Below are 27,399 nucleotides of genomic sequence, written 5' to 3'. Positions count from 1 at the left end.
ATTCACTTTTTTTCCAGCAGCTCAAATCTAATGGTGGATCAGTGAAGAGTTTTTCTAAGATAGTCAGAAAGGTAAATAGTGAGTAATTTGGAAGAGGAGTAATCATGTATACATAACCAGGAAATAAAATTTATTTGGTTGTTTATGGCAAATCAACCAAACAAGAGGAAGAACTGTGTAACTTTTGCTTTTGAGTCTACCCAATGCGTTCCAATCATTTTTGACCTTAGCAAAGCCTAGGTTCAGACCATCTACTTTTCTTCAAAAAGAGATGCCTCAACTGCTGCTTCCAAGCATTCCCTGCTCCCATCAAGCCCAGAATTTTCTCATTCCTATTACTTCCATATCTCTTTGCTGGCCCATCTTTCTCTGTTCCTCGAAATGTAAGCATTTCCCCAAGGCTTGGTCCTCTTTTGACTTCCTTCCATATCCTTTCCCTTGTCACTTGTGTTGCCTTGGATGATTCTGTCTCTTTTCTCTCCTTCCCGAAGCGTCCACTTGTTCTGTAACGTCGTCGTTCTGAGTCTTTGGATCTAACTCCTAACTGATGGGCAGGATGTTGATGCTCAAGAGTTGCGGTGGCACCTCCTACCCTCAGCATCCATCTCCTCACCTTCCCACCACATTTTCATTTCCTTAGCACCTCCCCTTACTTCTCGACTCTTATGGAGACCCTCTATTCTTCACGATCCCTGAAGCCCCACATCTTATCTTTGATGCCTCTTTTTTCCTTATTACCCACATCTAATCAGGGGTCAAGACTTGTGTTTTCTCCCTGGTGAAAACATAAACCTAACAAATGTAACAAAGATCAGTACCTGGCAAAAATCGTAACTCTCTCACGTGTGAGAAATTATGCCAAACAATGGCATATTTAGACATTATCAAGCCACCTTCTTGATTGCTTTCTGCTGCAAATCACTGGACCCCTGCTTTACTATCTCTTCCAAGTTATGTTTGCTACTTTTCTTCCTTCACTTTTGGTTTAAAGTTCCTTTAATCTGATTGAATGGGGATTTGACCCGATCATCCTTCAAGGGCCCTTCCAACGCTGGGGTTAAATGACCGAAAATATTATGAACAAAAGAATCAAACTGACATGGATTCTAACACTGGAGGAGAGAAGGAGAGAGGAAGAAAGGGAGAGACAGACACTGAATAGGAACACACATAGACACTGCTCGGTCAGTTGTATGCAAGATCTATGGTGAAGTGAGGGTCTTCACCAGGGCACGTCCTGGGGAAATGGATTCCCTCGGAGCTCAGAAACATTACAAGGAGAGAGTCAGAGCCCTCATGACTTTTTGTCCTTGCAATGTCCTTTGTCCTTTGTTTTCACTGGACTCTGACTTAGGCTCCACTGGAGCAGTGGGGACTAGGAAAATACTCCTCTGCAGTAGGACAGGTCATCTCTGGCCCACTCTTGTCTGCCACAAATTATCCTCTGGGCCACTTCTGGTAACCATGAACATGCAGGTTAATGTCTTTGATGCTTTACTTTCTGCAACCCTGCATGCTTCCCTTTAGCTATCATTGATATTCCTTTTACCACAAGTTGAGGCAGAATTTTGCACTCACGTAACTTATTGAAACCATAACCTGTGAGCTTCCCAACCTCCCTCCCTCTGGGTCTTAGGACCAGAAAAACTTTACAAACCCTCATATCACTGTCCTCATTATCACTGCTACTACTGTTTGTAAATGAAAAGTATAATAACAATGTTTGTAAACATAAAAAGACGTCCAAAAAATTAAGTTTGGGTTTTTTTTTTATAGTGGAACCCAGTTTCTTCATTAATGTAAGGAAGAGCTGAAAAAGATTCTTCCTCTGAGACCAGCCTAGACTGACTGGTAGAATTTACTGTTGGCAAAAAGAAGGCAGACTGAAGTGATACTTGCACTACTGAAGCTGGAGAGGTGGAGGAAGCAGACGGGTCTGGGGGTCATGAGACGAGCATTTGGGTCTCAGACCCTCCTGACTCCAGCTGCACTTTGGTACACAGTACGTCCTCTGGCAGGATCCTGGCTTTCCAGCAAGCTCAGGAGCTGGAGGCCACGCCAGCTCTTCTCTCAGCCTGGCATCTTCATGAGACCCAGCTGCTTCCCTTAATATTAGTGGCCAAACCTCCAGCTACAGTTGAAAATTTAGAGCCGGGGGAGAGGCACAAACCAACCTGTGAAATGGGCAGAAGCCACAGGACCCAACCTACTGGAGAGCCCAGTCTCTGTCCTGAACATCTAAAGCCCTTTCTAACGAGGACTAAGTTCACTCTGCCTGGTCCCTTCCTTCCCTGTAAGTGAGTGGTTGTGCATTTAGATGCACTAGAAAACCCTACTGGTTTTCAGTAATATTTGGTATTCACACCTGACTATGTTTGCCAAGCTCCTAGGACGCAGTATGGGTGGTAGTGAGATGCTCAGTCTCAGGGGGAGACTGCCTGGGTTTGAATCCTGGCTCTTCTACTTAGCAGCTGTGTCACCGTAAGCAGCTATTTCACCTTGCTAAGCCTTCATTTCCTCACTTGTCAAATGAGGATAATAATAATACACATCCCATAGGGTTGTTAGGAGGACCAATCCATCTAAAGCACTTAATATATGACCCAACATCTCTATAAATTCTTTTGTAAATGGTAAGCACTGTGTTCATGTGCCAATAGGAAATATTACTCTCCTCACCACCAATCCCCCTCCCCCGTTAGTAGATGCCAAATTAAGGCCAAAAGACGTTAAATAAATGGCAGGATTGTAGAGCAAAAATGGCAGAGCAAAGATTGATATCTGCGAGGCCTGCTGCATGAGCTAGTACCAATTAGTTTCCACTACTTCCAAGAGTTAGGTTTTTTTCTTTCTTGCCTTTTATGCCAAACAAACCCCCTCTCTGCTGCTCCCATTGATTCATTCTGCTACCTTCCACTGATATTAATTGAGCACCTGCTATGTGAGAGCATCATGGCCAGAGATGGACACCAAGAATTGACATAGGATCTGCCCTGTGGAACTCGAGCTACAATGGTGACAAATGCAAACAAATATTCATACCCACACAATTAAGTCACAGTCAGGCTGTGAAGGCCAAGTACAAGGTGCTGAGCCCCCATAGACAGGGGCTCTGATCTCATCTGGGGAGTCTGGGAAAGCATCCCTGAGGAAGTGATACTTGCACTGAGACAATGCGGGTGGGGGTCCAGGGTGAGGAGAGCATTCCAGCAGCTCACGCAAAGCCATGAGCAAAGGAGGACTTACTGAGGAGCAGGAGGAGACAAAACTGGAGGCTAAGACAGGACCCCAGACAGGCAAGGCTGCATACAGAAAGTAACAAGGAGTCCTTGAAAGAGTTTAGCCTAGAGAGTAAACGATGGAATGTGCACTTTTAAAGATCACCTAACCAATACGAGGGAAGAAAAACTGGTTTGGAGGACGACAGGGATGGGAATGGAGATACTGGTGGATTGGACTGGGTTGGTGGCAGTAGAGATGGAGAGAAATAAATGGATTTAGGAGGCAAACTTGACAGAATATATGTATGTATTGATTGATTGTATGGCTGCGGTGGGGGGGGGGACCGTGGGATAAAAATGATCAGTTTCATATAGGACACACTGAATTTAAGACATCGGTATGAGGCATTCCAAGTAGATGGTTGTGCATGTGCTTTGGAGCGTGGAGGCCAGGCTGGATGCTTCTTGTGGACCAGCCACTGATCCAGCTGAGACAAGTTCCACGTGGTTTTGGCTCATTTTCTCTGACCCTGGGCTGTCTCTCTTTGAAGATTCTAATGTTGTGTTTCTTTGGCTTTTTAGGATTCCAGCCAGGCAATTCCTTTGGTGGTAGAAAGCTGTATCCGGTTTATCAGCAGACACGGTAAGCAGGATTACAGCCTTGCCCATATTTGTGCAAGAACTGGGAAGAACTTCCAGGAATTCTTTATGGAGTAAGAATAGAGATTGACTTCCCATCCTGACATTCTCCAAAGAGGAATAAAATCTTATTTGTTCACATAATGTTTGCTACCTCAGAATGGCCACACCTAGACATTGAGAGAAAAATATCACGTATTTTTGACCCCCAGGTGCCTGAGCCACTTACCACACTCCCTTTTCTAGCTTAGAGTGAGTTTTATTTGTTTGTTTGTTTGTTTGTTTTTTGCGGTACGCAGGCCTCTCACTGTTGTGGCCTCTCCCGTTGCGGAGCACAGGCTCCTGAAGCGCAGGCTTAGCAGCCATGGCTCACAGGCCCAGCCGCTCCGTGGCATGTGGGATCTTCCCAGACCGCAGGCGGACTCTCAACCACTGCGCCACCAGGGAAGCCCATAGAGTGAGTTTTAAATTATAGCTGTTATGTGAGTAAGTCTAGCTGGTCCAATGTGGTGACGCTAGTTTCACCATTACTCACCATCTTTGCCCATGTTGGTATCTCCCACTGCATAGCCTGGACCTTTGTTGTCACATTGGCTTTCTGCAGCAGACTGCTTTGAAAACAAGCTCCTTTTACAATATTGCATTGACTCCTGGTAATATTCAGTTTTTGTTGTGGTTTGGTCTCACTGTTTAGGACATCTCCAGAGCTCAGTTAGTAGCTACTCTTAAGGTTGTAGCTACTCTCTCAAGATTTCTCAAGATTTCTCAAGACTCTCAAGATTTGAGAGTCTGGCAGGGCTGGCTCCTTCTCAACTAAGTCACGTTGTCTTCTGCTTGGATGACGCTGAATCTCATAAATCCATTCCTCACCAGCTCCTAGGCTGGTTGGACAGAATTTAGGGAAAGAGGTGAATTGAGTCTTCCAAGTGTAAGGGTGTTTAGAAAACACAGATATCTGAGCAAGCACCATGAAGATTTCTAGGAACTGGGCATCAGAAATTGTTTTTAGATGTTATCTTGCCTAGTTATAAGAAAAGTGACAGAATGACCTTCTTGGCGCTAAGGAGGTATGTAGATGATCGCTGGTCTCAATTCAGAAGCAGCCATTCTCTCCCTTCCTCTCCTTCCTCTGTCCCAATAAACTGGGGCGTTGCTTGGGTTTATTTTTGGAATAATAATTATGTTAGCATGTTTACAACTTATGCCATTCCAATCAGCTACAAATTTTTCATTGTATCTCCATTCACCAGAAGTAACAGCGTTGTACAGCACTATTGAACAGTCAACAAATATTTATCAAGCCCCTGATCAGTGCTGAGCACCATGCATTGCCAAATAGGAAAACAAAAACAGGGGTAACCCTGTCTTTACCTGGTTTTAAGACCCAGTTGGGAGAAAATAACTAAGCAAGTAAAAAGTTAAATAAAAAGAGATAAGCTGTAGTAATTTGGAATAGCAGTATAAGAAATTTCACAAGATGGTAATGATTAATAGTCAAGCAGTTGGCAAAGATAAGTCCAAACTGAGTTCAGGCGAGGAAGAATTATCTGTGCCTAAAGGACAATAGGAACAAGAGAGTCTGAACTCGGATTCTCTCATCCATACATTCTGTTCATTCATTCATTCAGCAAGCACACATCTTCCTATGATAGGGTTATATCCCAATCAACCCATCGTAAGTTGAAAATATCTAAAGTCAAAAATGCATTTCATACACCTAACCTGCAAGTCTTATACACAAACACGTATAGCTTAGCCTAGCCTACCTTAAACGTGCTTAGAACACTTATATTAGCCTACGGTTGGGTAAAATCATCTAACATAAAGCCAGTTTTATAATAAAGTGTTGAATGTCTCATGTAATTTATTGAATACTCTACTGAGTGAAAAAGAGAGTCGTTATCTGGGTACAGAATGATTGTAAGTGTATCGTTTGTTTACCCTCGTGTTTGCATGGCTGGCTGGGAGCTGCAGCCCATGACTGCTGCCCAGTATCATGAGAGAGTACTATACCACGTATCAATAGCCCAGGAAAGATCAAAATTCCAAGTACAGATTCTACTGAATGTGTATCGCTTTCGTACCATTGTAAAGTCGAAAAGTCTTAAGTCAAACCATTGTAAGTTGAGGACCATCTGTGTGTATATTGATTGCTCATTGTGTACCAAGAAAAAGTTCCTGTGTTCATGAACCTTACAGTCTACTAAAGGACCAATAAATAGATGATCAGTTGATAAACAAATTAATATATATCAGGTGTTGGTGAGTGTCATGAAGAAAAATAAAGCAAGGTGAGGAGATGGAGAATAGAGAGGGGATACTGTTCTAGGTGGATTGTTCAGGGAAACTCTTAGGTCACCCAAGAAGGTGACATTTGCCATCCTGAAGGAGGTGAGGGAGTGAGCCACATGGGTATCTGGGGAAGAGTGTTCTGGGGAGAGAAAACATCACATGCAGAGATCCTTGGCATATTCAAGGACCAGCACGCAGGATGCCAGTGCGGCTGGAGCAGAGTGAGTGGAGAAGAGAGTGGCAGGAGATGAAGCCAGAGGCCAGACTCTTAGAGTTTTGTCGACTAAGGTAGGTGTTTGGATTTTATTCTAAGTGAGTGGGATGCTGTTGGAGAATTTATGAACAGGAAGTGATCTTTCTAAAGGATTCCAGGCTGCTGTGTAGAGATAAGAGCATAGGAGGAAATAGGAGGCTGCTGTAGTAGCCCAGGGAAGATATGGCATAGGGTGTCAGCCGTGGAGTTGTTGAGAAGTGGATGGGTTCTGGAAATCGTGGCTTGAATGTACCTGTCCCTGCCCCTGTACAGGCACAGTACATGAGGAGACCAAAACTTAGCATATATCTGTGGTGAGGCTCTGGGGAAACAGGTATGCTCACATATTGCTGATGGGAATGCAAACCCATACAACCCTTTTGGAGGGGAATTTGGCAACATCTAGCAAAACTACATATTCACTAATCTGATCCGGCAGTCCTTCTAGGAATTTTCCATGAAGATATACCTCCAAAATATGAAAGTACATTTGCACAAGGTTATTTATTGCAGCCTCATTTGTAATTGCAAAATATTAGAAACAAAACAACCTAAATGCCATACATGGAAGAATAGATGAATAAACTATGGTATATGCGCACAGTGGGAGACTATGCAGCTGCAAAAAAGAATGAGGAAGATGTCCATGAAATGACCTGGTGAGGTTGCCAGGATATATTGTCAAGTGGAAAAAAGCAAAGGGCAAAAGAGTATCTGTAGCATGCTGCCTTTCATGTAAGAAAGAAGAGGGTTTAAGAATATGCATGTGCCTTGTCACTTCTGCAAGAAGAAATACAGGAAGGATGAATCCAGAAACTAATATTTGACTGGTTATTTACATGAATGGGTCAAAAGAGTGAAAAGAATGGGGGAATGAGAAATGGGAGAAGAGTGACATTTCTCTGAGTATTCCTTTTTGTGTAATCTTGACTTTTAGAACTACATGGGTGTTTTCTATACTCAAAAGATAAATAAACAAATATATAAAACAAGGATGTGGGTAAAACTCCAAATGGAATACAAAAGGTAACAAATAAACCTAACTATTACAGACGAATAAAATAGGCACACCGAGGAGATGAGGAAGAAAATAATCTAAGTTTCTTTGAAAAACAGTATTTTGATTATATACTATAAGTCTAACAACAAAAAGAACTGTAAAATAATGCACAGTAGTGGGTAATTGTTTTTATCACAGGGTGGTGAGCTAGCAATTCTGAAGCCATTTTATGTGTAAATATTATAAGATGAAGCAAATAAATATATTGTTGATTTAAAGAAGAAAAAAACCCCTTAGTCTGTAGTAGCTGTTCAAAAAACATTTGTTCAGGGAATCCCCTGGGGTCCAGTGGTTAGGACTCCACGCTTCCACGACAGTGGGCAGAGGTCCAATCCCTGGTCAGGGAACTAAGATCCCGAAAGCCGTGTGGTGTGTCCAAAAAGAAAAATTGTTCAGCAAGTTGAATTTTTTTCCCCCAGATAGGGACTTAAGGTATTCCTGAACTCCCTGAAGATGATGGATAAAATGTTTGTATATGTGCATTTAATGGGGACAGGGTCCATAAATTTTGTCAGCCCCCGAAAGCTCTGTGGCCCAGCAACTGCCAAAATTTGCACATCATTACTATCTTCATGTTCCCTTGGAGGTAGATGTTCTAGTCCCCATTATATAGATGAGAAAGCTGAGGCTCACGTGTAAATGGTGGGTCCAGGTGATCCAGGAAGACTTAAACGAAGAGAAGGGATGTTAGGAACAACTGAGACTCAATCAGGATGGAAAAACCCCACCATTTCCATGAGGGAGGGAGCAGAGACACGTGAGCAAGAGGTGGTGTTGTAGCAATCATTTCAAGACTTCTCCAGCAGAGCAACTCTGGGCAACAGCTGGATCCAGCACAAAATGGACAGTTTTGTGCCGTTTCCAAATAACTTACCCAAGTCTGATTGGCTTTATACTTTTATGTTAGTGAGCACTAAGGAAAAATGAGAAAGGTCATGCATGTGTCAGCTTGGTTATGGGAGGCCTTACCTGCGTTATAATAAAAAGCCAAGTGCTTTTCCCCTTCATTTTCTGGAAACCGACCATTTATTAATGTTCCTACTTTCAGAATCATCAGATTAGACACTCTAAAGATTCTGGATGTTGAGCAAGAGCACATGTTGGCCCTTCTAAAGCCTCGGTTCTCGAGGGGAAATGGAAACCAGACAGAAAGGGACCTCGGTGTGCCTCAGGCCTGCTGCCTGGTTTCCAATAAGCTCTCCTCTGATTTCTTCTTGTTCTGGGCCCGTGGGCCAAATTGGCTTGTCCTTGATGTCTAATCTACCAAAAAGTACTGAGATGATCCTCTCTCAGCAAACTGTTGGCTGCACGCATGAGACTGAGTAGCCTGGTCCCTGAGATGACAGTTCCTTATATTATACTGTGTTTCCGACGAGTCGCTGAGTAGGTGACTGTTTCTGTCAGAAACCTGCTGTTTACATTCTTTGTTTATATGGCATTACCTGGCTGTTACACCCCATTGGTGACTAATATGGTAGTTACATTGGGGTCTTAACATTGCCTGCCATTCTGTGAGGGATATTCTGGAGATTCCCCTAGAGGAACAGGCAACTTAAGTCCTATTACAAGCCAGGTAATTAAATTCCCCCTGCTTACTTCTTACTATTGCTACAGTTGGATTCGGGATTCAGTCCTGGCCTGTGTGGTTTACTGCAAAGGTCTAGCTGGTAGAATCCAGTCACCACCACCACACCACCCCCATCAAGAGGGGAGTCGTAAAACAGTGGAAAAAATGTAGCATTATTCTATTTTGTTTTCCAAAGAAGTAATTTGAGATTCAAAAATTTTGATGGATCGTGCTGTAACAGAGGGACTTTGACAAAATGCCCAAGTTTGAGCCACGGTGCTCTTGAGAAAAACTGGACAGGCCTGGTATGATAAAAGATGCTAGCTCAGTCCAGCCCCTGGGCTCATGCTTCCTGGATCCCTCCCCAGTTCTGAGTTGCATGTGGGCTGCTCTCTGTGAGCCTTATCCACTGTCAGGCTGACAAATGGGATCCCCCACCCTCTGCGCTTTCACTCCAATAGGATTCACAAGCCTGGCATTGAGGAAGGAGTACATGATTGCAGTCAGAAGGCCTGGGCCCCTGGATCTGGTTCTTATCACCTGTATAACCTAATGCTGGTCATCCCTTATCAATCCCCTCACCTAGAAAATGGGCTTGCTGGTAACCCCTGCTCTATGTGGCTATAAGCACGGAAGCAATCACCACACATGCATTAATTTTCTATTATTATTTTTACCCTAACAAACTTCAAAAAGACATCATTTTCATGCACATTATTCTAGTGTGGCATTGAGGCATGTTGCCTTTAGAGTCAAACTGCAGTCAAGGACCAGTGGCTGGCACAGTGCCTGCAATGCTGTCTGTTGACTGATCACTTGTCTTTTCATGTCCTCCCTTTTTCTTTCTTTCTCTTTTTTTTTTTTTAAATTTTACATTGGAATATAATTGATTTACAATGTTGTGTTAGTTTCAGGTGTACAGCAAAGTGATTCAGTTATACATATACATGTATCCATTCTTTTTCAGATTCTTTTCCCATATAGGTTATTACAGAATATTGAGTAGAGTTCCCTGTGCTGTATAGTAGGTCCTTGCTGATTATCTATTTTATATATAGTAGTGTGTATATGTTGATTCCCAACCTCCTAATTTATCCCTCCCTGCCATCTTTCCCCTTTGGTAACCATAAATTTGTATTCGAAGTCTGTGAGTCTGTTTCTGTTTTGTACATAAGTTTGTATCTTTTTATTTTTTAGGTTTTTAAAAATATTTATTTTATTTATTTTTTGGCTGCATTGGGTCTCAGTGCGGCACACAGGGTCTTTGTTGAGGCGTGCAGGATCTTTCCCTGCGGCGCGGGCTTCTCTCTAGTTGTGGTGTGCGGGCTCCAGGGCACGTAGGCTCTAGTTTGTGGCATGTGGGCTCTCTCGTTGAGGTGTGCGAGCTCAGTAGTTGTGGCATGCGGGCTTAGTTGCCCCACGGCATGTGGGATCTTAGTTCCCCGACCAGGGATTGCACCTGCGTCCCCTGTATTGGAAGGCTGATTCTTTACCACTGGGCCACCAGGGAAGTCCCTGTATCATTTTTTTAGATTCCACATATAAGTTATATCATATGATATTTGTCTTTCTCTGTCTGACTTAACTTTACTTAACATGATAATCTCTAATTCCATCCATGTTGCTGCAAATGGCATAATTTCATTCTTTTTTATGGCTGAGTAATATTCCCTTGTATATATGTACCACATCTTCTTTATCCATTCATCTGTCAATGGATGTTTAAGTTGCTTCCATGTCCTGGCTATTGTAAATTGGGAGTCCCCAACCCACAGGCCGTGGACCGGTACCAGTCCACGGCCTGTTAGGAACTGGGCCGCACAGCAGGAGGTGAGCGGCGGGCAAGCAAGCGAAGCTTCATCTGCCGCTCCCCATTGCTCCCCATCGCTCTCATTACCGCCTGAACCATTCTGCCCACCCCCACCCACCATCCATGGAAAAATTGTCTTCCACAAAACTGGTCCCTGGTGCCAAAGAGGTTGGGGACCGCTGTTGTAAATAATGCTGCAATGAACATTGGGGTGCATGCCTCTTCTCGAATTATGGCTTTCTCCAGATATATGCCCAGGAGTGGGATTGCTGGATCATATGGTAATTCTATTTTTAGTTTTTTAAGGAACCTCCGTACTGTTCTCCATAGTGGTTGTACCAATTTATGTCCTCTCTTTTTCATAAGTAGTGAAAGCATTGTCCTCTAGAACAGCCGAACAGTGTTAGAACAGCTAAAGCACTAAGTGTGATCTCAGACCTATGAAACTCTGGTGGTGTGTAATGGCTTGCCTGCCATGCCCCCACATCTCATCCCTGACCCTTAGGGATAAGCAGGTGCCAGGAATCGCTTCCCTACTTTGCAGCTGGGGACAGAGAAGCAAAGGCTGGAGAAGGAGCCTGCCTCATAGACTGTCAGAATCAGAAACGGTGTAGACATCTCTTCCCTTAAGTCTCTGACTCAGTGCTTTCTTTAGGCCAATGCCTCATATTCATTCCAGTGACTTTTCCACCATCCTTGTATAGGCTTTCTCCTCTGGGCTGAAGAAGAGAGACAGGATGCTTAAATACACACTGGCTGAGGGAGACAGACACTCAGCTAGGCTTGGAGCCATGGTGGTGAATTTGCTTTTTTGTCTCCTTGATCACTTTTCCCTGTCTTTCTAGGACTACAGCATGAGGGAATCTTCCGAGTGTCAGGATCGCAGGTGGAAGTGAATGACATCAAAAACGCCTTTGAGAGAGGTGAGGAAACAGCCTGAAAGATAAGACCAAATGTTTGCCAGCCCCCCAGGATACTAGCTCCACGCTTTCTCTCTGAGAGGTACCCAGAGGTTAGCAAGCCAGTTTGCCTCCGTCTTCAGCCCAGCACCTTCTCTCTTATAGACATCCCCCCACCCCCACCCAGATATGCAGGGAGGTGCCAGGGTACATCCCAGTTTCCTCCTTCTCAGCCCCATTCATCCTGCCCCTCTCCTCCAGATGATCTACCCAAACCCAAGAAGTTAACTATGATATCTGGGCAGTTTATGGCTGTATCCAGAACCCTTGGTGGCAGAGCGAATGTACCTGTTCATCTTAGCCCATTTATTATCTTGTGGGCTATTAAGGTAATGGATAAGCTTTGGCAATTTCCGTCACTGAAATGGATATATATAGTTTCAATTTGAGGTTGGTCCTATCATTAAATCTAATTACATCTGATATGAAATTTTCCATAGGGAACTCCAGTATGATTGTTCTCCTGTAAGTAGGTGTGCTTTGTTACAGGCCAAGAGAAGAGAGAGCTAATCAGAGGGGCTGGCCTCCCTGGCCTCATTTCCCTCCCCTAGGGGCTCAGTCCCAGCCTGGTTTCATGATCTCATGAGAGAGCCAATTGCTGTGTCCCATCCCCAGCCCAGAGGGAATGTCCCTGAACCAGTCTGGCACAAGCAAATTTATGTTAATGGACTTTTGTGCCCCTCCTCTGGCCCTGGGGCCCCTGAGCCTAAGCAGTCTTTGCTTTTGCTAGTCCCTGGTTGCCCTACTCATGGCCAACATGCTGGGCAGAAAGCTGATGGACTGTGATGATTTGAATAGGCCACTCCTTCCCCACCACCTCTGCTTCATCCTGTTTGTTTTTACCTCTCTCACTCTCTCTTTCCTTTTTGGGGGGATTGCTTATCCTTAGGAGAGGACCCCCTGGCTGGAGACCAGAATGACCATGACATGGACTCCATAGCTGGCGTCCTGAAGCTTTACTTCCGGGGGCTGGAACACCCTCTCTTCCCCAAGGACATCTTCCATGACCTAATGGCCTGCGTCAGTAAGTATCATCCTGGCCTCAGATTGGCTTCTGGGCCAGAGCACCTCACAGCAACAGATAACAAGTTTCCACAGGGTCTTTTTTTCTCATAAGCTTTCCAGTAATGTTTTCCTTTTTTCCTTTTCCTAGGTGAAGTTTCTCTTCCTTGTTGTCACTCCTTTATCCCCTAGTAGGGGAGGAAAAAGAATGACTTTTCGGGAAGAGTCTGGATCACAAGTCAGAACTCCTGGCTTTTCTCTTTCTGATTCACTTTAAACTCTGTTGCTTCGCTGGGCTTTATCTTTCTTCATTAAAATACATTTATGTTCATATATAAGACACAGTCCTTTTCAGCTATTAGAAGCTCATATATTAGTGCTTGTGCTTTTCATGATACAAAGGGAGAATACATAAGTGTTACAAATATTTCCTGCTTGTTGCTTTAAATATGGCATGACTTACCTGTGAGATGTGTTAATATGCGTTCTTCTAGGAATAAAAGCCTCTGCGCATTTAAAAGTAGTGATATGATGTTTTCTCAGAGAGATATAGTCCCTACTTGATCTTTAGATAAAGCAGGTATCTTAGAGGTTCTCTGCCTCTCACTCTAAAATTTAGGGCTTGAAAAGCTATTCCTGGCCATTTAGTTTAGATCGTTATACTGGACCCCCCTCTCATTTGTTGTCCACGGAAACTTGGATTAGTATTAGGTCATTCCGGAAGCAGACGCCGTTGAAATGGTGGCTTCAGAGGCTAGAGGAGGCAATGCCTTTGAAATGGAGAAAAGTTTTTCTTCCCAGATCAACCAAGGTCTTCATCCCCCACCGCCCACCCCCAAGTTTCCAGTTTGATTCCTGAGCACTGTCCCTCTCTGTTATTCTGAGAGAGGGGCCCAGAACACTCAGGAAGCTAGCTCTCTTGTTTTATTGGTTTACTCAGTCTCTGTGGGAGTCCTAGTGGAAATGTGTTCTGTGGGTGACTGAATATATGCATCCCTCCTACCTTCATGTCTTTTTCCAGGGCTGGGCCTAGGTGGAATACCCTAAGTGGATGGGGGTTGCCAGGACAGTACAAGAGACCTGGGCTGCCCAATCCTCCCCTTGAGATCTGCTCCCGATCTAGTACCGCCCATTTCTTTTTCATGGAGAGACTCTCCTAGAAAATGACAATATCCACATGGCACACCATGAAAGTGGGGAGGCGGGCCATGAGGGAAGCACAGGCCTTAGGGCCGTACCTGGAATTAATCAGTCCACAGCACAAGAGTCAGGAAAGTTCTCTGGTTTTCTCCCCAGATATCACTGCTTACACAGGGGCCTGCCATTTCTTGCCTCTGGCCACATTCTCCTCATCCGCACTGCACATAAGGGAGGCGGGGAGATAAGCCAGACTTGTCCAGGGGATGAGGTGATGCACATGTGGAGTGGGCAGGACAGGACCTGCGCAGCCCCTCCCTCTCCCCACATGTAGGCCCTCCAAGGCTGGGTGTCGAGCAGTCACAGCAGTTTCTGGTCAGCTCCTTGCCTGTGGTATTGTAATAAGGGGGTGGTTGATGCTCTGGGGAGCATCTCCAACCCCTTCTGTGCCCAAGGAGCATACATCTTAAGTTCAGACCCGCAGAAGGTTCTGGAGCCTGCATGCCCCATCACAACAGCCCCACCCCAAGGAGCCACAGAGATGGAGCTCCTTACACTGGCCCGGTGCTCTGTGGACTTGACCGGCTGCTCTCCATATTGCACCCGCTGCCAGTCAGGGCCTTCTGACCACTATTTCCTGGGATCTCAGTTACAATGGAGGGTAACGCATGGCTTTTTTCTTTCAGCAATGGACAACCTGCAGGAGAGAGCTCTGCACATCCGGAAGGTCCTCCTGGTCCTGCCCAAAACCACTCTGATTATCATGAGATACCTCTTTGCCTTCCTCAACCAGTGAGTAGATTTCCCAGGGAGCAACTGATTGGGCCTTAGCTTCGGTCACTGGAAGTTTACGTAGGGACCTATGTTGATTCCTCCAGCCCAACAGATACTTACTGAACACCTGCTGTGTGCTGGGCACGGTCATAAGATGTAAGAATACATTGTGAAATAAGAGACAAAAGCCTGGATACCATTTAGCTCGTGTTCCAGCAGAGGACACAGACAATTGCAGAAACATGAGGTAGTAATAAGTGCTTAGAAGAATAAGGAAGTGTAAGTTAAGGGATCGGGGCAGAGGTGAAAGAGGGAGAGACACTGCAGAGGGGCCTTCAGCAAAGGCCTCTCTGGGGAGACGGTGTGTAAGCAGCAGGCCTAAATGAAGTGAAAGAAGGAGCCACGGGGATGGTCAAGGTCATCAAGCCCCAAAGTCATGGCAACAATAGTTTAGATTTGAAGAAGCCATTGGAAAGTTTTAAGCAGAAGAGGGTTGTGATCTGATTTTGTAATATATTTTTGAAATCTGCTTCATGGAGAAGTTACCATAGAGTAATGTGGAGAGAAGCGGGAGAGACCTCACCAGAGCTTATTGTGCAGTCTCGGTCAGGAGTGGTGGTGGCTTAGACCAGAGAGAGAATGGTGGAGGGTGATGAGGGGTCAGGTGTAGGATCTATTTGGAATACAGCTTTGATAGGACCTGCTGATGGGCAGGATATAGAATGTGAGGACAGAGAAAAATTCTACATTTTTGACATAAGCAGCAGGGAAGCCGTGACGCCATTTGTGGAGCTGGGGAAGACAAGATGTGGAAGAAGCAATCAGGACAAGGTGCTGATGTGGCCATGTTAACTCGAGGTACCCGTTAGCCCTCCAGGTGGAGAGTCTAAGTAGGCAGCTGAGCATAGGAATCGGATGCTCAGGGAAGAAACCTGGAGCAGAGATACAGCGTGAGGTCATCGTGTACTGACGGTACTTAGCTGGTCAGCCAGGGAGTGAGTGTAGCTAGAAGAGAGGTCTGAGGATCAGAGGGGCCTTGGGCTTAGCCAGAGTATTTCTCCCTGTCTAAGCAGTGTGTCCTCGCCCAGGGCAGGCATGGAGGGCAGCAAAGATAACAAGCAAGGACATGCTTCTCCCCTTAGGCGCCTCTGTCTTTCCACGTTGCTTTCACTGCAGCATCTCCCTCAACAGCCTAGGCCGAAGTCTATCAGTGGGCAACCTGAGGGCCAGATAAGGCCTATAGATGTGTTCCCTTTAAGTCCACTCTGTCTTGAAAACATTGAACCATTTAAATATTGGGAGATTTTACTCTTTAAAAAAATCTAGATTTCTAGCTTCTCTCGAAAACATCACTAGGTCTAGTAGCACTGGATCTGCATGCCCACATGGCCGCAGTTCCCTGTGGAGTACGGGCTGCTGCCTAGATGAGGCGGTCAGTCCCCAGCTCTCCCCGAAACTCCCCATTGCTGAGGCTGAATTCAGTTGCCATTATCATCTCTCTGGCTTTATGGCTTTTCATTGAGTGGGGAAACATTTCTTTAGATCCATGAATCTATTTTTTTTAAAAAGGGAAAACAAAAAGTAGACCAAGGGGCTAGGATGTTTTAGCTCACATTGCTTTGTGAAAATGAAGACTCTTCCTAGTGGGTTGGTCCCTACTTCAAAGAAATACAAGTTCAGGGGCCGTCTCAGCCTCTGCTTACAGACCAGAGTCAGCCTGACCTTGAGGCATCTGGGCTAGCAGCCCCCACCTGAGACCTTTCAGGGGCCACCACACTGTCCTCTAGCCCTGTTGCTGGCCCTGCAGAGTGACAGAGGGTCCTGGCCCAGCAGCCTGCTGCTTCCACGTGGCTGTGTCTGCACCATTCATTAGCCAAGCCCTGACTCAGTGCCACAACTGCCTTTAGTTGAGAACCCCTCATGACTCACACAGGGTTTCACAAGCTGCCCGTTTTAGGCAGACGGAAACTCTGGTAATGACTCTCAAGCCAGTCGGTCCCCTCAGGGCCACCAGGCCTTGTCTCCCCTCATTGACCGATACCTGCCCTCAAAGAGCCTAGTCTGCTCCCGCAGAGCGAGGAACATGTTGGTCGTGGGTAAACAGGCAGGGGAGCAGGCAGGTCCTGGGGTGACTGTGTGTGTAAGCACAATGGCCTCATCCTGCCCACATTTTCCTCCTGCTAAGTGGAGGGGTGAGGGAGTTTGTGGGTGGGGAGAAACGGTAGAGGAAGCATCATAAGAGCTGGAGAGGGTGGCCACTGTCGAAGGAAACATGGAAAACTGCACCCATTCAAATGATGACTTTTGTTTTGTTTTGTTTCACTTCTTTTTCTGGTTAAAAAATGATTAACTTGCTCATCAAAGTCTTTCATTGAAAAGATGCAGCATTAATAACCACAGTGTTTCCTAAAATAATAAATGGAGTGCAGGACACAGGCGATAGAGAAGACCACCTGCCCACACAGGAAGGTGACAGGTGATAAGTATGCAGACTGGGCCCAGTCTGGAAACTCTCCCTGGGCCCAGACTTTTAGGACCCCTCTCCTTTGCTGTTACATGTCCTGACAGTGTGTACTTTATTTCTGGCTATTGTCTTTTTTGGGGTTGTACATATCCTCCATCTCAAGGAACCCCCAGAACTGAGATATATGTGTGGAACTCCTTACACAGTGCACCAGTGCTGTGTCGACTTGACCTGGTTCCACATGTATCTATATAGCTAGTGTTCAATCCACTCCATGAACCTTGGGTACATGCCTGTCCAGCAGGCCTTGTTAATTGTTAATTATTAATGTTATCCTTTCTTAGCATCTGCATTGATGATCAATTGCTGTGTAATAAATTACCCTAAAACTCAGCAACTTCAAAACAATAAGCATTTATTTTTATGTCACAGTTTCTGTGGATCAGGAATGTAGGTGCAGCTTAGCTGGGGCCTCTGGCTCCAGGTTTCTTGAGGTTGCAGTGAGTGTACTGGGGGCAGGGCTGTAGTTTCTTCTGAAGGCTTGACTGGGAAAGGATCCACGTGGTGTTGGCAGGATTCAGTCCCTTGCAGGTTGTTGGACTGAGGGCCTCCTTTCCTGGCTGGCTGTTGGTCAGAGGCCTCCATCAGTTCTGCACCACATGGGCCTCACCATAGAGCTGCTCGTGACATGGCAGCTGGCTTTGCTCCAAGCAAGTGAGTGACAGAGTGCCCAAGAGAGCAGCCAGTCTTTGTAACCTAATCTCAGAAGTTACGTCCCATCACTTCTTCCATACTCCATTCACTAGAAGCGAGTCACTAAATCTAGCCCACACGCAAAGGGAGAGAACTACACAAGGGCATGAATACCAGTAGGCAGGGACCATAGGGTTCATTTTAGAGGCTGCCGGCCACAGCATCTGTACTACTCAGTGGGTTTTCACCCTGAAACAAAGTGCAGGTAGCTCCCCCTCACTGCCGCTGACCCTGCTGCTTGCCTTTTGTAACCTGATTTCTTCAGATGTCAAACAATATAGACTTTTAGTCTCTTGCTAATCAAGCGAGGTCCATAGACCAGCAGCATCAGCATCATCAGGGAGATTGTTAGAAATGCAGAATCTCAGTTCCTCCCCCACCCCACCCACAATGACCCATGAATCAGAATCTGTATTTTGACAAAATCCCCTGCTGAGTCATAGGCACATGAAGGTCCGAGAAGCATCACTCTACATCCTCAAATATTGCTCCATAATCTGAAAGAGGGAATTGGTGGTGCTTCTTTCACTGTTAAGGCACCTCAGCAGCTCTCCAGAAAAGCTGAGTCTTCCTCCAAACTTCACCATCTCAGGTGCCTCCCAGTTTGGAAAGATTCTGTCTGTGCTGCTCTTCTGACTTTCACAAGGAGTGTTTTAGCTTCTGTATGAAAATGGACAAGTAGAATTGTGGCTGGATTGTCCTAGAGTCTCACAGATGCTCATGTATTTATTCACTTATTTATTTAACATGTATTTTTTAAGCATTTACTGTGTGCTAGGCCCTGTTTTAGTTGCTGGATATCTAAGATTGCACCCAACAGTCAAGGTCTCTGCCCTCATGGAGCCTACATAGCACATAGAACTGGAGGAAGACAGGCAAAACTGCTAAGAACACATGTCATGGGACTTCCCTGGTGGCACAGTGGTTAAGAATCCACCTGCCAATGCAGGGGACACGGGTTCAAGCCCTGGTCCGGGAAGACTAAGCCCATGAGCCACAACTACTGAGTCTGTGCTCTGGAGCCCACGAGCCACAACTACTGAGCCCACGTGCCACAACTACTGAAGCCCACACGCCTAGAGCCCGTGCTCTGCAAGAAGAGAAACCAACGCACTGAGAACCCTGCTCACCACAACAAAGAGTAACCCCTGGTCACCGCAACTAGAGAAAGCCTGCACACAGCAGTGAAGACCCAACACAGCCAAAAAGAAAGAAATTAATTAAAAAAAAAAAAAGAGGCTTCCCTGGTGGCGCAGTGGTTGAGAGTCCGCCTGCCGATGCTGGGGACACGGGTTCGTGCCCCGGTCTGGGAGGATCCCACATGCCACGGAGCGGCTGGGCCCGTGAGCCATGGCCGCTGAGCTTGCAAGTCCGGAGCCTGTGCTCCGCAACGGGAGAGGCCACAACAGTGAGAGGCCTGCATACCGCCAGAAAAAAAAAAAAAAAAAAAGAAGAACATATGTCAGAGGATAAGGGCTGTGGAGAAAATTAAAGCATGTTATGGGGGTGCTTCCCTGGTGGTGCAGTGGTTAAGAATCTGCCTGCCAATGCAGGGGACATGGGTTCGAGCCCTGGTCCATGAAGATCCCACATGCCACGGAGCAACTAAGCCCGTGTGCCACAACTACTGAGCCTGAGCTCTAGAGCCCACGAGCCACAACTACCGAAGCCCACGTGCCTAGAGCCTGTGCTCCACAACAAGAAAAGCCACCGCAATGAGAAGCCTGCGTACCGCAAGGAAAAGTAGCCCCTGCTCGCCACAATTAGAGAAAGCCAGCGTGGCAGCAACGAAGACCCAAAGCAGCCAAAAATAAACAAATAAATAAAGCATGTTAGGGGACTGGAGAGTGTAAGGGGTGGGTGTGAGGGTTTCCTCTTTAATATACAGTGGTCAGGGACACCTCATTGAGCAGGTGACAGTGGGCAGTGGTGTAGGAGGAGGACCAAGAAGGAATGGTGTCCCAGAAGCTGCATAATGTGTTTCAAGGAGGGTGTGATAACTGGGATAATATGATGACAGGTCAGCTAAGAAAAGGACTGAGAACTGATTTAGCAGCGTAGATGTCACTAGTGACCTTGATGGGCGTTGTCTTGGTGGAGGAGGAGGGGCAAAATCCTGATGGTGTCAGTTCAAGCGAGAAGGGGTGCTGATGCTGGATAAACAAAATGTGGTAGATCCGTACAGTGGGTCGTATTCAGCTGAATGCTACTGGACCGTACACTTTAAAATGGTTGAAAATGGTAAATTTTCTGTTGTGTGTATTTTACCACGATAGAGGGGTTGGGGGACCGCATGGGAAGAGAGTAGGTGTGTGAATCTGCTAGGGCTGCCGTAACAAAATACCATAGACTGGGTGGCTTAAACAACAGAAATTTGTTTTCTCACAGTTCTGAAGTCTGGGAGTGCAAGATCAAGATGCCAGCAGGGTTGGTTTCTGGGGAGACCTGTCTCCTTGGCTTGTAGACAACCACCTCACTGCGTCCTCACGTGGCCTTTCTTCTGTGCACACACTGGGAGACAGAGCTCTGCTCTCTTTTCCTCTCCTTTTAAGGACACAAGTCCTGTAGGGTTTGGGCCCCACCCATATGACCTCATTTAACCTTAATTACCTCCTTAAAGGGCCTGTCTCCAAATGCAGTCATTACAGTCAAGTTAGGGCTTCAACATATGAATTGGGGGACAGGGAGGACACAACTCAGTCCATAACAGAACCGGTAAAGAAGAATGAGAGAATCAGAGACAACTCTCAAAGAATTTTATTATAAAGAGAAGAGAATGGGACCGTAATTCAGTATGGATACGACTTAAGGGAGAATATTGTTTTTAAGATGGGTGGTATTGCTGCACATTGGCATGCTAGTGGGGTGACCCCATAGAGATGAACTGATGATGGAGGAGAGAGCAAGGTAATTGCGGGAGTGCTATTCTTGAGGAGGTGAGAGGGGATGGGATTGACTGCGTAGGGAGGAAGGCAAGTCAGTTAATAGATGTGGGAGCATGGAAGTTGGGGACAGGGGGCTTTATAGGCAAGGGGAGTGAGGGAGCGCCTTTGAAGGGCCATCAGGAAGAGTCAGCCACAATTACCTTCCACTTCTTATCTCTTAAGGAGCCTTTTGGGAAAGTCTGTTAAACCATGGATTTACAGATTCTCAACCCCACGTTTTGCCTGGGGCCATGGTGAAAAATAACAATTTCTCTTCATCCCTTTCAAACCTGAAATCAACCCTGATGCATAATATCTTACCCATGGTCTGTTGGGTGTTGCGAAATCAAACCCCTGGAGGCCATGAAGTTGAAGGTTTTTAATGGAAATGTCATATGTTTAAAACAGTGTGTTCAAAGCTATGTGCTCTCCCCGAGGATTTAAGGTTTTGATTTGGGGATGCAGAGCCCTCAGCTTGTTAGATTATGCCTGTCAGGAGAAGAAGACGGTGGACACCTGTAAGTCAATTACTGCCAAACGTCAGCGGCCCTGCTTTTCCATTCCCTGACTGAAATCAAAGGTCGTGTGTCGGGCTTCCCTAGTGGCACAGTGGTTGAGAGTCCGCCTGCCGATGCAGGGGACACGGGTTCGTGCCCTGGTCGTGGCACCTCACATCCCACATGCCGCAGAGCGGCTAGGCCTGTGAGCCATGGCCGCTGAGCCTGCGCGTCCGGAGCCTGTGCTCCGCAACGGGAGAGGCCACAACAGCGAGAGGCCTGCGTACCGCAAAAAAGAAAAAAGGTCCTATGTCAAGAAGCAAACAGGACATTAAAATGACAGAAAATATTTCTTAAACATCACCTATGTGCCAGGCACAGTGCTAAGTGCTTTGCACATATTACCTTGTTTAATCTTCACAACAGCCCATCAAGGGGGCGCATAATTGCCCCCATTTTATGAAGAAACTAGGGAACTAGTACAAAACGATGGTAAGCAATGGAGCTGGGACTCAAAACCAGGTCTGCTTGACTCTAAAATTCTTGGGATGTTTTGTTTTTCTTTTTAAATGTAATCAGAGATACAAACGTGCATCGTGTTTTTTAAACATCTTTATTGGAGTGTAATTGCTTTACAATGTTGTGTTAGTTTCTGCTGTATAACAAGGTGAATCAGCTATATGTATACATATATCCCCATATCCCCTCCCTCTTGCGTTTCCCTCCCACCCTCCCTATCCCACCCCTCTAGGTGGTCACAAAGCACCGAGCTGATCTCCCTGTGCTACGCTGCTGCTTCCCACTAGCTATCTATTTTACATCTGGGAGTGTATATATGTCAATACAACTCTCTCACTTCGTCCCAGCTTCCCCTTCCCACTCCCCGTGTCCTCAAGTCCATTCTCTACGTCTGCGTCTTTATTCCTGTCCCGCTCCTAGGTTCTTCAGAACCGACAAATGTGCATCATTTAAAAGTAAAAAGTCCAGAAAAATGCATGATGAAAAACAGTTTTCCCACGCCAATCCTGATTTTCTCATTCCCCCCAAAACCCACTACACTGGACCTTTTTAAGGTGCTCAAAAGAGGATGAGTTCAAATCAATTAGGAAAGTTCACTCGTGTTATGGACAGAACCTAAAGAAATATAGTACAGTTCTTAGAGGAGATGGCATGTGTAGAAGTCGATACCAAAAAAATATTTTTTTTAAAGAGGGAGCTGTTACCAGTATTATCCATTTTAGATATTTCTTCAAAAATAAAAATCCAGTATTTGAGGTCTTATACTAGGTACAGCCATCAGAGTCTTCAAGGATTATTAGCACCATTATATTATATACAGAATTGTGTGCATTTGTTATGTGCTCATATATGAATTTCCCTGGGGAGAGAATCCTTAGTTTTTGTCAAATTCTTGAAGGAGCCTGTGTCCCTCAAGTAGTTAAGCACCATGGCTTTACCCCCAGAACTTAGGTGTTCCAGTAGATTGGAAGAGAAAGAAGGATCTTGGTCTGTATTTTAATGGGAATAAGAAATGGACCTGGACCCATGAGAAGTGGACCCCAGTGCACAAACACAGGTCCTCTCTGGCCCTGGTCATTGTAGCCACCTAGGAGTTGAGCAGTCCTTGCCTTGGAAGGCCGGGCAAGATTCCTCTTCTCTCAGTGAGCTTAGACTGGGACCCTCAGGCCTAGAGTTTATCTCCCTTTGACCACCAGGCTCCCCAGAAACTACTGCTTTCCTTGCATGTTACCAAAATGTTGTCAGATCACACTAAAGAAATGGGCTTCCTCCTGCTTGTCCCTCCATGACTCGAGGAACCAGCCAGCCTGAGATGGGCTACAATTTTAGCCCTGTGGCACCTCATGCCTCCGTTGTCCCTGCTAAGGTTCCCAAGCTAATTATCTCTCCTGTCTCTCTCCAGTTTTTATTTGACCAAGAAGTAGACTTGGAAACATCTACCAGCCTTTTCTGAATCTCTGCTCTCTTTTAACTCAGGAGCCAGAGAAGGATTATAAAATTAAATCTTTAAAACCTCCTATGAAGCAGTCCGGCCACTGAGATCCATCAACGCCCACATCTCAGGCCTCCCTGCATCTGACCGGGTCCTACAGAGCAGTGGTCCTCAGCCATGACAGTTGTTTGTCACTGTCCCACTTCATTGTCCCACTTCACATGTTCTGCAGTGATTCTGTGGGGGGACCGGGGACGTATCTGAATCTTCAGGGAAGGAGAGAATCATTGAGATAGAGACCAGCTTGGTCATTTGAGTCTGGATGCTGGATACACTAGAAGTCAACTCTGCTCAGTTCTGAAGAACAGCTACTCAGATGAAGACAGCTGAGTCCCAGGCCTCTGGCTAAGCACCATGGCTTTGGTATCCTCTCAAGATCTGTCAGAATCCAGATGCCCACGAGGGAGGCAGAACCCCGTAGCAGAGCTCACATTTCTGCAGACTCCTAGGGTCGGGGTACATCCAGAACTAGCCCAGCCTTCAGTGCCTGGACAGACAGACCAGTGGGCACTCACCACTGAAGGGCTTGGGTCCTTGGCCAGGGTTGGAGGTATGGCTGGAGCAGCTGCTGGCTGGAAAGGGGGAGTTCCTGGAATAAAATACCCAATAATGAAGTCAGACTGCGTCCAGGGGAAGCCTGAGCAGGAGCTGAGCTACATGCTGACCTTTTCCTGAAAATCCTGAATGTAATAGTGGAGGAGGATATTATGAAAATGGAAAACAATTGCATTAGCTATTCCAGGAAGAAATTCACGGGCTTGATGGAATACAAAAGCTAATCGGTTGGCTATTTTTTAAAATAAGTCTAGAGCTTAGAATGGAATATCCCTAATAATTTGATTATTTTGCCATTCAAGAAGGTACACAACGCACAATGCCTGCGTCTTCTGACCGTGTCATTACCAGGGCAGCCCGAGGGGCTCCGTCTGTTCTGTCGGCTTAGTGGGTTGGTCTGTGGGAGCGTATCCAGCTCTGCAGAGTGGTGTGTTCTCAAGGCAGGGTAGATTTGGTGGATATGGTCTAGGGTTGGGGTGGGGATTGGGGAGTAAGTAGGATTTGAACAGGGAGCTAGAGAAAGAGGAGGGGTGAGATCTGCAAGGAGGGACCTCCACTTGGCCTTCTCTTGGCTCCTGAATAGTGTCCTGGTGGTCATTCTCTTCTCCCCCTACCGGCTTTCTAGAAGGGCTCTGACGCCCAGAAAACCAGGGGGCCGTCTGTGCTGCTTCTGTTCTTGCTCCTGGCAGCGCCTCCTGTGATTGTGTTTTCTGGGCATTCATGCGAGTGCTTTTCAGCTTGCCCCCTTTTCCTTCTCCTCCAGTTTATCACAGTTCAGTGAAGAGAACATGATGGATCCCTACAACCTCGCCATCTGCTTCGGGCCCTCGCTGATGTCAGTGCCTGAGGGCCATGACCAGGTGTCCTGCCAAGCCCACGTGAATGAGCTGATCAAAACCATCATCATCCAGCACGAGAACATCTTCCCAAACCCTAGGGAGCTGGAGGGCCCCATCTACAGCAGAGGAGGGAGCACGGAGGATTACTGGTAGGGGGCTCAGGGTTGGAGGAGGGGAAATGTCACCAACACGCACTGGCATGGGGGCCAGATGGCCAAGCGAGACGGAGGGAAACACCCAGATCCTCCCCACCTCCCACTCCGAGGCACTTCAAGCTGCCAGGATCGGGGGTTGCTGTAGGCAGGGCCCCACCTCGACCCAAACTACTCAGTGCCACTTCAGGCTGCCTCCTTTTTTACGAGTTCTGAGTGATGAGAGACCATTCTGAAAGATAACGACAGCAATAACAGGAACGTTAATGATCTCCGGGAAAGGAAATTTGATCAGGTTGTACACAGAACTGCCATTCATCCGGCAGCAGTGTCTCTCTGGCTCCTGCTCGAAGCTGGCTATTGTGAGAAGAACAGTCCTGCGTCCCAGGGAATTTCTGTCTTATTGGGCAGATTTCAGTTATGAAGCGTAATTTCCTGACTGTGAGTTTATACAATGATAATTTAATAATGATCTCAGACATTTGTGATGAGAAAGTGGGGTAAGGTCCATTTTCGGCAGGTTAGGCCCAGTGCCCCACTGAAGCAGGTTCGTCATGACTTCACCTGGAAACAGAGATATAAAAGCAATCCCTAGGGCACATCTTTGCTAGACCCTTCCGTTAGACAAATAACAGATTTCCATTTTGTAGATTAAGTCATTGCAATCTAGAGAGGCCAGGGACGATCTTTGAGGCCACCCCAGTGGTGGGGATCCCAGCCCTGACCCCTTGACTGTCAGTGCAGGGTACAACCCACTGCCCCACACTGCCCCCATCGTGCCACTTACAGGGCCATTTTCCCAGTAAACGCAAAGACAACTGCCTCTCTCTTTTACTCCCTAACATCCCTTACCTCTTCCTCCTCCTCCCTTTCCCTTCTTCCCCTAAACAGTGTTTCAGCCTGGGCTGAAAGCATAAGCCAGCCCAAATCGGATTCCATCTGAATTCAACATCTGGAAGCAATTCAGCCAGCCCCATTGCTATGGACTGAGGTAGGGGAGGACAGGGGAGGTTGCTTACTTAATGAGAGGCCAGTCAGTCCATGCTTCTCCCTGATCCCCACAGAAGGAGCCTCCAGCCCAAGGAGTGAGGAAAATGCTATTCATGTGTCTGTGAACATAAAAATACCACTGACATCGCTGAGTTCGGTCTTCTCTGCTGTCCTGTAGATCCCGGCATCTGAGACTGAGCTGGAGAAATCTAGGCTCACCAGCTCGGAGAGAAAGCTTCCGGTCACTGACAGATGGCTGGTGGGGACTAGGGATGTTGTTCGAGTCTCAGCCTACTGGCTGGTGGGCTCCAGGGAGCTGTCCTTGTGCATGTGACTTGGAGAGTTGGTTTCCCTTGCATGAGTGTTGAAAAGCTGTGGAATCGTGTTCCCGATTCCTGCTTCACCTGCCTTCTCACATATCAAACCGCTACAGGCTCTGGACCCATTCCAGGACACAGAGCCCCACCTCACGGCCCGGTGCAGCAGGGCCCTGGTAGGGCTCACCGGGCACAGATGGGAGGGCACCTACCTCTCAGTTCTGTCCAAGGTCTTCTCCCAGCACAACACCACCCCCACCCCCAGCCCCATTGGTTGTGCATCTGCCATTTATTAGCAGCCTCTGGGAAAACCACAAGATTAGTCAGGGCCTGTTACTACCACAGACTGGCTGGGAGGCCAGAAGCACCCCAGGATCAAGAGTAAATGACCTTGGGTAGGAGGGACCATCTGACTGCTGGGTTCATAGCCACTCAGAAGGCTCCCAGCCTCTCCCATCAGAAGAGAGAAGTGCCAGCAAAGTGAGCTAAGATGGATGAAGGAGGGGAGGGAGGGGTGGCAAAGGGGGAGTCAGAGCCTAAGTATACTGGAGATGGGCCAGGAGACCAGAACAGCCAGGAAGAGGGAGCACCAAGGCCGCTTGGCCTCCCCGCAGCCCCACTGCACCACACTTACCAGCCCTGAAACTGGAACCCAGTTTTCCAGGACTGCCTGTGGTGTAGCATGCTGGGCTGCTTCTGAGACCACAGGTGTTAGGTAGGCTGGGGTGTGCGTGTGGAATGAGAGAAGCATAGCATTTCAGGGCTAGAAGGGACCTTATAAAGCATCAGCTTGTCTTTACCTTAGAGCAGTGGTTTTCAAAGTGGGGTCCCTGGACCAACGGCACCTGCCTAACACCGGCTGATTAGGAATGCAAGTGCCCCGACTCCACCCAGACCTAGTGAATCAGAAACTCTGGGAATGGGTGAGGCAGTCTCTTTTTAACAAGCAGTCCAGGGCTCCGTGAAATTTGGGAGCTGCCGCCTTAGCGGACGGCCAAAGAAATGAACTCAGAGGTCTGGGGAAAAGTGAGCCTTTGCCCTGCACACCCCTGGGGTCCCAAGGGTTTCCAGAATGTCACCAAACTCATTCAGAGGGTTTTGAGGCCCAGAAAACAGTGAGAAAGTGTGCCCACATTTTCTGATAAAGAGGAATCCCTGTTGATATTCTCCCATAATGTTCTCT

General features: G+C 46.7%; 1 protein-coding gene across 1 annotated transcript in view; it reads left to right on the top strand.

The window, feature by feature from the left end:
- The window catches only part of SRGAP2 (SLIT-ROBO Rho GTPase activating protein 2), a 236,444-nt gene that overhangs the window by 194,464 nt on the left and 14,581 nt on the right, over positions 1-27,399 (top strand). Inside the window, 5 exon segments of the mRNA XM_032611585.1 lie at positions 3,804-3,864; positions 11,688-11,765; positions 12,691-12,825; positions 14,627-14,732; positions 24,682-24,906. Coding sequence (XP_032467476.1) covers positions 3,804-3,864; positions 11,688-11,765; positions 12,691-12,825; positions 14,627-14,732; positions 24,682-24,906 — 605 coding nt within the window.

This window comes from Phocoena sinus, chromosome 1 (assembly GCF_008692025.1).
Source record: "Phocoena sinus isolate mPhoSin1 chromosome 1, mPhoSin1.pri, whole genome shotgun sequence".
Classification (NCBI taxonomy): Eukaryota; Metazoa; Chordata; class Mammalia; order Artiodactyla; family Phocoenidae; genus Phocoena; species Phocoena sinus.
Note: the sequence above shows the minus strand (reverse complement) of the source record. Positions and strands in the feature narration are given on the sequence as shown.